This window comes from Lipophrys pholis, assembly GCF_963383615.2.
Source record: "Lipophrys pholis genome assembly, chromosome: 21".
Classification (NCBI taxonomy): domain Eukaryota; kingdom Metazoa; phylum Chordata; class Actinopteri; order Blenniiformes; family Blenniidae; genus Lipophrys; species Lipophrys pholis.
In genome coordinates, this window is record NC_137649.1 from 9059912 (window position 1) to 9071794 (window position 11883).

The window sequence follows — 11883 nt, forward strand, 5'->3', positions numbered from 1 at the left end:
ATTTTTACACTGTTTGAGTCCCATGTGCATGAAGGAAGCTACAATTGGGATCAAAACACCAGAACATATTCAAACATTTCTTTCTTTTTTTCTTTATTGTAATTTGGATAGTTTGCCATTTTGGTCAGTATTTACACAGTAAGTAATAATTAATAATGCATTTTTTGTGGGATCCATATATTTGGGAAGTTATCAGTTGATTAAGCTTTTCAGAAGGAGTTGAAGTAGGAGCGATACCCGGTTCTAATCTATTTTCTATATTGACTTATCCATTTCACAATTGCTGGGGGCTGGAACACCACTGTGCTTCTAGTTTTGGCCCAATTTCTCTCCAACATCATCCCCATGAGTTATGGTTTCTCTTTCTCCCTCGATTTAGAACAAAAAACGGATTGTTTTTTCTTTTTGCGCCATAGGAACGTCTGTAAACCTGACGCCCTTGAGATTGGAAACACCGATGACCTCTTGGATCTAACATCCTCCTGGGCCGACACACAAAACTCGGTGAAGAAAGTTTTACGTCATCTCATGTCAAAACAAGCCACCGGGGATTTTTTCCTCGACGACACAGCGAACCGGAAGTTTGGGGAGTTTCACCGCAACGTCACCGACGAATGTGGCGCCGAGCATAAGCAACATTCGTGGGCCGTTCTCGAGAAAAAGGAGGCGATCATCATTTACGGACCTTATTACCCAAAGTACAACAAAGGGGAACACAGCGAGGACATCATCATCAAACAGACGCAGGAACTCCTGGAGTCGGAAGGTGACCCTGAAGACTGGAAGGTTTACATTTTCACCATGAACAGCCCTTGCCTGGCAAGAAACACCAATCCGTGCATGCTCAAGCTGGTCCAAAAGGCTCAGGAGTGGTGGTGTTTGTATGGAGTGAGGACTCACATTGGCTTTGTGAGATGCTGGGGCTTTAAAGGAAACAAAGAGAACGTCTTCAAGGATGTCAGCTACAGACAAGTCGAATGCATCAATCAGAGTGAAGACTTTAAGAGTTACGTCAAAACAGCTGAGGAGACCTTAACTGACGTCAGTCCTCTGTGTGAAGATGTGTTTTGTGTTGCCAAGCACCTGCTGAAGTCTGAACGAGCCAACAAGTTCCCACTGACCACTACTGTGCAGAAGCAGGACCGGAGGAGCTACTGTAAAAGTATGCACGTTAGATTTGAAAGCAAACCAGAGGATGAGAGGAAAATCCTGACACGGGAAGTGGGCCGAGTGACAGAAGCTGCAGGGGTTCTGCTTTCAGGTCAAACCGGATGTTTGGAGGAATATCTGGAAAGAGGAGGCGAGTTTATACTGGGTTACAGCTTCACCTCGCAGCTGTGCGGCACCCTCCAGGATGAAATGAGAGTGGCGTTTCAGCAGTGTTGGACAGAGATGGTGCAGGACATGTACGCAGAGTTCCTCAGGGAGAAGCTCACTGAAGACTTTAATCGCTGCACTGTGCAGCTCTTTATCACGGATGTCCTGAAGGTCGCAGCGGACTGTTTACAGATCGGAAAAGTAGAGTTTTCCGAGGAAGATCCAAACGCTGTCAGGTGACAAAATACTCTACGAGAGGAGGATGGACCCAAAACACCGAATATTTGAAGCAGAATGAACGACACCGCCTCCACACCTTCATGTTGTTTACGTTATATCAAAATGCTTTGTCTTTATTAGTCAATGCCGACAATATGTCACAAATGGGGTGGTACACAATTATACTGGAGTGGAGTTTTTACATAAAAGCCCATATATGATTTTTTATTTTTTGAAATTACGTGTGTCGTTATCTTACATTTACTCTATTTGCCTCCATGTCTGTAACAAGCAAATAAAAGCAACACATGTTACACAACCACTGTTGATACAGTTGTTCCACGCACAAAATTCCAAAAGACAGCTGCTAATAGACAATAATTTGGTTTGTGGCTGACTTTACAATAATAAATACACATAGGACTTTTTTTTTTTAAGGCTTAAAAGTTTAACAAAAAAGAAGAAAAAGTGTAGCGAGTGTATGGCTGCGTCAGCTGGGGGGCGCTGTAACACAGTAACCTCCACATCACATTCATCATGTGCAACATTCTGGCTGCATAGGTAGTTTATCATGTGTTGGACAATGTAGGAAATGTCAACACTGACATGTTATTGTTGTTTTATTTAGTTTTGGTTTTTTTTACATTTGAATCAGTCAAAGAGATAAAGGCACACCACTGGAGGGATCCAGAGACAAAAGGCCACTAAAGGACTGATTTTATTGCACTGAGAAGATCAGGTTGAAAGGCCGCTTGAAATGAGACTGGTGATCAATGTTCAGGTAAGGCCTGAAATTTCAGCATGGAAAGAGACGTTTTCCACAGCAGAAAGTTCTGTCATGGCAGACAAAGCCAGTGATACCATTAATAACAGCTTAAATGCTATATTGTTTAACGTGGATCCATGTTCCTGCTATTGTTGAAGATCTAATAATGATCAAATGTTATTTTACCTGTCTGCTGCGTCAGCTTCTAAAACTCTGTTATATAGTTAGTTCTGGTAGTTGTGGATTAGATTCGGATGTAAATTGAAGCTTTCACCCACCACAACTGGGGTGCTTACGTTTTACACTACTACGTTTGTAGAAGTGAGCAGGAAAGCCCACAATGGTTTTTCTGGATGCGCTCGAGTTGAAACAAATTCAACTTTAAAATGTGTTTCAACACAGTTCGCTCCAAAAAATGAACATTATTGCATTACAATGCCAATTGTCTACTCGTTTGTATATTAACTGACCATCAAAATATTTTTTCTGGCCTTCAACCTTCAACATAAAATTATAAAAGTATGATTTGAATGTTGGCAATAATAACAATGAAGGAACTATAGTAATTAAAAACAACAACAACTAATGTCTGACAGTGAATGATCCATTTCTCTGTGTGGTGTTCAGGCAGCTAAAATTGCAGCACTGCCATTGCAGGAAATAATGACAAAAATGTCCTTTTGAAATTAAACACAAGCTCCGTTCAGTCCTTGGTTGCTCGGATTGTACAAAAAGTTTGTGGGCAGTACTGTTGGCGATCTCAGGTGATCCTTTGTGGCTCCCACACATCTGTCCCAGACTGCGTGTTGGAAAGGGTGGGGTCGCCTGCAAACAAGAGCTGCTGCAGCCTGCTGTGGAGACGTGTGCTTCCTCAGCAGTCTTTGATTGGTATACTGTTGATAGGTAGGTAGACGTTGGGTGGTCAGTCTTCTAAGCCAGGATTAGGTTGTTCCAGGGCTCAGTCTTGGCACTGGAGGACCCACTGTGTCCTCCAGGGGTCATCTTCAAGGGAATGGCACCTCCCTGGGCTGTCATGTAGGCTGGTAGGCTTGAAATCTACAGAAAAGGAGAAAAAAAAGACAACTTCAGTCATAGTTCATGGAATACATCTGATGCCCTTATTTAAGTTCTTTGTGTGAATATCACTTTGTTATGTTACTGTCTTATAGAGAAATTCAGTGCAGCTGTCGTCTTTTTCTCGTCTTTAAAGATTTAGTATGTAAGATTTAAATAAGTTCATGATTTTGGTAACTGTAGTTAGTCCCTGTTTAGATTTTTAGATTAACTGTTAGTAAGATCTTCAGAAATCATCAGATTTCCTTCTTCTTTTCATGGACTGAATGCAGGAAAAGTGGTAGCCTGACTAACTGCACCATCTTGTGGCACAAGGTGGTATTACAACACATATTGTCAGCTTGATAACTTCAAAAGACTTCTAAAACCTGATGGTTATTTCCAGGTTATTTTTGACTAAACACACTACTTATTGTATTTTCATGTCATATTGTCAGGGGGGTTATCAGACATTTTATGAGGCTGAGTTCCCACCCGAGCCTCTCAATAACTCCATGTGATTCTGTTTCCACTTCCGTTGTGTCTTACCTGTGTGTGTGTGCCGTGCTGTGTGTACAAGCTGTGATTTTCTGGCTCTGTCTTTATCTGACGCATCTCCTCTGTGCTAGCGGAGGAGCGGGGAGTGCTACTCGGTGTAACTGGAGTCCCCTCACTGCCCGGAGTTCCTGTAGGGCAGAGGTCAGGAGAGCTGAGGTTATCACACAAACGTGTTCAGACTTGTGGATAGACCTTGATACATAAACATATGTTTACTCATTTGTTTACGTGATTGTAATCATATGTTTGTTTGTTTTTTAAACTCACCAGCTTGAGACTTGTTGAGGTTCTTGGGTTTGCGTTTGCGGGTTTGAATCCCCTCTTTCTTCATCGCCAAAGGTCGGGGGACCTGTAAGGACACCAAGAAAATAAACATACAGGTTATTGTACAGACATTTTCCACTTACGCTCAGGCAGCTGTGGAAAGAGGTAGTATGTATAAGGTCAAAATTCAAAGTGAAGTTAGTCAAATTATTGCATTCAGAGAATAAACATGATGAGTAGCACATTGAACTGAAATCAGTCACCTTGGTTCTTTAATCTGGCAACTCCATATAATATTTTTTAAATGCAATCAGGATGGGGGAGTGCATTGTTAATATGTATCACCTCTGGCGTCAATTTTATTCAATGTACTTGTTTCCATATTGTTAAATGAGTCCCCATTTAAGAAGCTTTGTTGCAACCAATAATGTAATAGAAACACAATACCTGCTTATAACTTGCCGATAATGTAATAAATTGTTTTAACCAAACTTCCAACCAAACTGAGATACAGAGACAGTGTAGTCTATTTTATTACCATGAAATACAGTTCCATTTATGTAATTTACTGGCAACAGTTATTACATTTTTAAATGGTTTCTTTTACTAAATTGTTGAGAAAATATTATATTAAGGCCCAGATATTATATTGCACTGATAGAAAGTTAATATTATTAGTGCTTCACATTTGAAAATTGCCAAAATTGCACTTCAAGTCAAGTTTCTTTAAATGTCTTTTTTAAGGGAAAGCTTCCTCCAAGCCCTTGCTCAGCCCCTCCTTGCCCAGAGCCCACCCTCTGCTGTGACTACCTGACTCGACCTGAACACCAAAGCAAACACTGACAGGCACGTCACAAGTATTGTACAAACACACACATACATCACAATTACATGGCGTGATTAAACAAAAACATATTACTATTGTAGGATTGAAAACCAAATTTGAAAGGTTGAAATTAAAAACACGTAAGTTAGGCATTTGTGTATTATGCAAAAAAGATTTTGGAACATTTAATTTAATTTAAAAAAAATTATAAATTATATATATATAACGTAAATTAGAGTGCGCTTTCCATAAGGAAAGCTGCGCATAATGCGCACCCGGCGTGGGCACCGCGCGTAAAATGTGCACTACACGTTGCGTTCAGACGCTCGAAAAAATCCTGGCTACCACTCTGTTGTGCATAATATTGGCTGTGGCTCCCAACAGCTGTTAACCATGGGTTGTTACGGTGGTATAAATGATGTGCCAATCAACTATGTAAATAAGGCTGTGCCGTCGCGAGGACCCGATTGGCCGGCTCCACCGAGAACACTGGTGCTTATTTGATTGAAAGATGGCTTTGAGTTCCAGCAGCTCCGAGCCTGGGGCGTAACATAAATGTCGGGGTTGCACGGTTTCGCGGTCAAAACGATCGTTACTTTGTTTTCTTGGTATGTTTGGGTCCTACAGAGGATTCCGTAGAACTTTTTACTGAGGTGATTGCTCCTCTCACTGCCCGAGTCCGCGACGGAAGTCTGTGTGGACCCCCACTTGATGAGCTGCTTTTCAGTCAGCCGAGGCTCTGCTGTGGAGCTTGTCTGTTCTCGGTGTTTGCTGATTCTTCATCTCGGTTTTATTTATATTAAAAATCGTCATGGGAGTATTTAATTTCTTGGGGGAGGGGGTCTTAAGACTGCGGTCGCTATAGTGAGTCTTTTTCTGAATCCTGTGTGCTTCTCCCCGATGTGGCATTTAATTATGTAAATAGGGGTGTGCCGTTCCGCAGACCTGATTGGTCGAATCCACCAAGTACACGGTACTTATGGGTTGATTGAAGGATGGCGTTTATGTTGCGTTCCAGCAGCTCCTAGGCTGAGGCGTAATATTACCACTAAAGTGTGATGCCTGAAGAGGACCTATTTTCTCACTGTCTTTTCATTTAGATTATGGGTGTCAAACATAAGGCCCGTGGCCCAAAACCGTCCGGCAAGAGGTCCAAATTCGGCCCGCGAAACCACCAAGCAAACTGTCAAAATTTAAAAAGATTACTGATTTTTTTTTTCTACAAATTTCTTAAGAGTAGCAGACACAACAGCTGTATTTTGTGCCAGAAGAGTTCAATAAAATTGGCTTTCTTTTGGGAAATTATAGACATTTTCATCACGTATACTCTCCACCACAATAACTTAGAATTTAAAGTTTAAGTTAAAATTGATTTAGATGCTTTAACTTTTTTTTTTTTTAACGTTGTGTTGAGGCTGTCTGCATGAGTGCACAGTGCCGGTGCTTTAGCACAATAAAATCTGCCCTTTCCGTTGGTGTTTACTCTGCAGTGTCCTTACCCCGTGGAGTTTCATGTAAAGCCCACAGGCGTTGCAGACTGGCTCTCCCTCTGCGTTTCGTCGCCACAGGGTGGTGGTGGTGGTGTGACAGTTGGTGCAGGACAGGCCCACCCTCCTTGAGGCGGACTGCAGTGCAGAAGGGAGTTCATCGGCAGTAGAGAGAGAAGAAGAAACATATTCAATCGTTTTGTAAAATATTTTCTAAAATAACAAAAAAATAAGTTAAAAGTTTAAATGGTTTCTGCGGTCACCCACCAGGCGTCTCTGGGGTTTGATGAGGGGTCTGTTGATGCCATTCATCTTGTGGTACAGTCCGCAGGCATTGCACAGGTAGTGGCCCGTACCATCCCGCCTCCACAGTGGGGTTGACATCGCCCCGCAGTTTACACACTCCCGTCCCTCAGCAAAGTCATCAAACAAATCTGAAAAGAGATGATACCTTGAGATGTGCTGTTGTCATACATTTATTTTCTTATAACAACAGCAAAACACAATCCAACACATTCATGAGACAATTCTGTGATTCTGACAGGGAGAAACCTCCATCTGGGCATATTTCACATTCCTGTCGACCTTCTAGGTTTGCTGCAAAGAGGAGAAGCTCTGGTGAAGTGCACCGCGGTGCCTTCACCAGCAGGAGGTACAGGCTGCAGTCATAAGTGCTCCAGCAACAGCAGTCTGGATTCACTGCTTATCTCACTCTGCACCACTCCAGATAAAACTCGACTGGAAAAAAAGAGACGGAATAGAGCTCCATCATATTTAAATACCGTCTCCATGTCCATCACATCTCTTTCTATCCCTCGCTCACAGAGCATGACATCTGATAAACTTCACTCTCTCATTTGGCTCATGACGGAGTATCACCACGAGAACCACTTAGCCAGTGAGGAGAGGAGACATCAATCTGTGCAGCTACCAGCCCGTCTTGTCTGCCCTCCTGCAAATGACTCAAATCATCTGTGCAGGTTGCATTAGCTATCGGAAAAGTGAGACAAGACGGGTAATAGCCACATTGCTTCGAAATCAGATTACAACCTGCTTTTAATTACACACAAAACTGTGCATAATTACTCTCTCTCAGATAGGATGAATCTCTCCTCCATCTGTTACTCCTCCATTGCACTCTGCATGAGGAATGGCACTCCAACATACGCAGGCCTCCTCAAGGCTGAGAGCCAAACAGGGCCGGCAGGGCGAGGTAACCTTGAGTTGGGCAGCAATTGTAGCCAACACAATGCAGAAAGTCAAGACAATACACAAAAGAAATACGTTGCGTTATCCCCCTTCTATCTAAATGGGCCTTTATTTTTTTCCTTCCAAATGTCATTGTGTGAGTCTATCAGGGCGCTGTTAAGAGACTCCCACACAAACACCGAGTGGATCTGGAAATAAAAGTCTCATTTCAACGTAACAAGTGGAAACTATTGTCTGTAGATAGTGTAGTTTGGTTGTCGCCTCGACAGTTAATGATAACAAGATAAAAGGTAACTTTGCCTTTTCTTTCTAACACATTATCAAATTAATGTAAGGATTTCAGGGGGATTTCAAGGAGTCATTCTTTAGCTCACTGTCCATGTGAATGAAATTGTCAGTGTACAAAGTGTACATAATTTCCTGATGCCATAAATAAAAGGAATGTCACTCAGCCTCCACATGTTGCATTGTATGTCAGTCAATAATGTGTATGTTAAAATTGTTTTGAGTAAAACATTTCTCATAGATAATCAGATCAATAAAACAAAGTAATAAACAAAGAAATGTGTATCATAATATATTTTACATTTAATTCTATCATTTTAGTGTATATATCAAAAATAACTGCACATATATATTAAATTATATAACTTGGATGTACAATATGACAATAATTTTATTATTATTATTATTATTATTATTAAGAATCCTGCTTGTTGAACATAATTGTATTATCTTTTGCCAATTAAATTAATTGACCCCCACAATACAGTACACAAGATTATTAATCAGTGTTGTTGTCAATATCATGCTTTTGCATGGTTTTACCTCAATAAAATAAGTATTTAAAATAAATTTTCCAACATTGTCTGAGTTTCTCTAAGGCCTACAACAAATACAGGTTGAAACATAATTATAGTTTTGTTTTTTGGGTGAGTGTCAGAGTAATGCTAATATTATATTTAAAAGACTTAAAATGTACTGTTATTGCTGGATGACAGACTTCCATGAGTCATGTTTTAATCTCATTTAAAGTGGACCAAAATTGGTTCTTTTAATAGGGAAATATCAACTGAGATGTATATATATATATATATATATATAAAACACGGAGGAGTTTCCCCTTCTCCTAATCCAAGACAGAACAATGGGCCTCCAATGCTGCTTATTCAAACAGATTGTATTTAATTTGTTGTGATTGAAAAACAATGAGCGAAGCAGAAGCAGCTCTCAGATGATGAGGTCAGACTGAATCAATGATGTTATCTCTCACATGGATGTATCAGTGATTATTTTCTTTCTTTCTTCATCAAAAAGTTCAGGGAGGTGGCCTTATAGACGACTATGCAAATAACCAGAGGTCACCCGCCTTTTGTTGCTGGCAAACAGTAACAGTGGGTCATAATTGAATATTGGTAGATAATCTGCTTCTGGAATGACAAGTCATATTGAAAAGTTCCACTGATTAGATTGGAATTTAAATGCTGTTCCATGTTCAAGTGGGAAAAAACTTTAGAGCCCAGCTCACTCTTCAGCTTAAATAGATGGAAGACAAACATGTCACAGACACACAGTGCAAGCAACAGCCTGGAAAACTGTCAGCATAGGCAAAATGTATGTGTTGTGAAATATCTGTCATCCATATGGTCCAGAGTGCACTGCAGGCCGCAGCTATACACCACATTCACATCCAATGCCCCATTCTGTCACATTTTAGCTCCTGCATGGAGGCTGTTGGGGTTTCATTCGAACATAAATGCCCCACTGGGAGTTAAAACAGTGTGTCCTCAAAAATACAAAACACTTTATTTAGTTAAATCGGGTCCCAATCAAATCAGATCTGATCAGATCTAAGAGGCCACAGTCAAACTCATAAACCTCCATCTCCATAAACCGTGTTATCAATTACACTCCTGTTAAATATTAATTCCTATCACAACGATATTGTTCATTTGGTTCATACAGGAAGTGTAATTTTGACTGAGACATTCGAAATAAATCATCTCTTAAACATCAAACCTGCACTTAATACACTAATAAAATTATCAGTCTGATCTGTATTTTAGTTATTTCATTGGTGGAATTTTTTTTACAAATGCAACTGTTGCTTCATTAAATAACGCAATTCATTTTACGAATTAAAGAAGCATATGCTGTGTTTTTATGTCTTAATTTTTTTAGTGTAAAAATTTCGAATCGAAAAGCCAACCTCTTTATCCTGTAATCTCAGCTTGATTTAAGCTTAATTACTAAACCTCTTGCATGTCAGGATTTTTTAGGGCGAATAAAAAAATCATATGACATTTTTTCTTGGTTACAAGTAATCATTTAAAAATATCAACCCGATTTCAACCGAGTTTTAATTTATTCCAGTATTGTAAACTGTGTAAAAGGTGTATTATTTTAATCCACATTTTGCACTGTTCAATACAAGGCCTTGATTCTGAAGGGGTTAAGAAAAGAAACAATTATATAACTTCTTTTTAGGAAAAACCTGAATTTTCTTCAGAAACGCTCGTGTGTTTTTGTAAATTTTATCATTCTTTCCACACAAATACATCCTTTTTGGAGACAGTCAAGCTGAAATTTTTGACATGTCATACTTACGACTCGTCATAAATAATTGTCTGTACAATATTAAAAAAAAAAGAAAGTTTCGGTACTCGGTGCTCACCTATGTTGGGATGCCGCGTGGTGCCGTGCGGAGCGCCGCTTTGGAGACCGTGGAGCACCGGGCTGTCGAACGGAGAAGCCGGCCACGACCCACCCACGCTGGCGTTCATGTACGCCGGGTACGGGCTGTGATACGACCCGCCGAGGCCCCGGGCGCCGTAATGCTCCCTCCCGTTGGCGGATATGTTGAGCGGGCTGCTGTAGGACACCGCCGTCTCCCGGGCCGCGGCCACCCCGGCGGACAGCGGCGGGCTGGTGGAGAAGCTGAAGCGCGGAGACACCGGGGAGTGGTTGTACGAGGACACCGGGTCCGCTCCCGGCTGTGCCCAGGCGGAGTGGCTCGACACGGGGCTGCTCTGCTGCGACGCGCCGGGCGACTGGAGGTACGGCAGCGCCGGGATCATCGGGGTCACGACCCGGGTGGTGGGCACATACACCGGGGAGGTGCCCGCCGAAGCGTTGTGGAGAAATCCGGCCTCATAGGAAGGGGGTCCGTGGTTGGTAGTCATTATGCCCTGGTACATATCCCCTGCTGGAAGATGGACATCCGCGGAGAGAAACGGGAGAAATGGACGCGTAATGACGCACGGACGGCATAAACGTGTGGTGTCAAACAGCAGCCGGTGAGGGAAACACTGTTAACTCCAGCAAAGCATTCAGAAAATTAAAAACAAAGGCATGAGAGAGAGAGAGAGAGAGAGAGAGAGAGAGAGAGAGAGAGAGAGAGAGCAGACTATCCTCTGTGATCAAGATCCAGCTGTTATCATCTCTCTCTCTCTCTCTCTCTCTCTCTCTCTCTCTCTCTCTCTCTCTCTCTCTCTCTCTCTCTCTCTCTCTCGCTCTCTCTCTTTCTCTCTAACAATCAGATTTGATTGGATCTTCATCATTTCCGACAACATCTTAGATTTGTTTGTCAAATAAAAATAAAAGGATTTTCACTCTCTATTTGAAAGAGTATTTAAAGTTTTTCCCTATTGATAGGCTATACCTCTTATTCTTGTTGGAGAAGTTCAAAAAGAGAAAATACAATCTATATTGATCATAAATGAGTTTAAAATGCAATTTAAAACACACACGTTTATTAACTTGTATATGATGTTTACATCCACCATTTGTGCAGCATGTTAAACATTGTTTCGTGGAAAGGAAGTAAAGTGATACTTAAATTCTTGTTTTAGTTGCTGAAAATAATTAGGAATTAGAGATTCTCTTGTAATAAAATGTTTTTCACCCTTTAATGACTCTGTAACCATGTACAATCATAACACAGAAGCGAATGTGTTTAAACAGTCCAGAAATAACAGCAACTGTGGAAACTATTATATATATATATAAATATATATTTTCTGTTGCAGTGGAAGAAATCCTCATGTCTTTACATCCAGCATAAAAAAAAAACCCAACACTTTTTGCATTCCTTAATAAACTTTTTTTTTTCTTTCTTTTTTTTCCCACTGGTGTCAAAATGAGGAATGGATCTGCTTTAGTTGGAAGTGTCCGGCGGTTGTTGT

General features: G+C 41.0%; 1 protein-coding gene across 1 annotated transcript; it reads right to left on the minus strand.

Annotated features, from left to right (window-relative positions):
• Positions 1–1646: 1646 nt before the first annotated feature.
• Positions 1647–11137, minus strand: gata4 (GATA binding protein 4). The gene is made up of 6 exons (XM_080491409.1): positions 10374–11137; positions 6758–6924; positions 6503–6628; positions 4181–4262; positions 3905–4041; positions 1647–3358 (listed from the first exon to the last, which is right to left on the minus strand). The coding sequence occupies exons 1-6, from the start codon at positions 10894–10896 to the stop codon at positions 3233–3235; spliced, it is 1161 nt and encodes a 386-aa protein (XP_080347535.1). The 5' UTR covers positions 10897–11137; the 3' UTR covers positions 1647–3232.
• Positions 11138–11883: the final 746 nt, after the last annotated feature.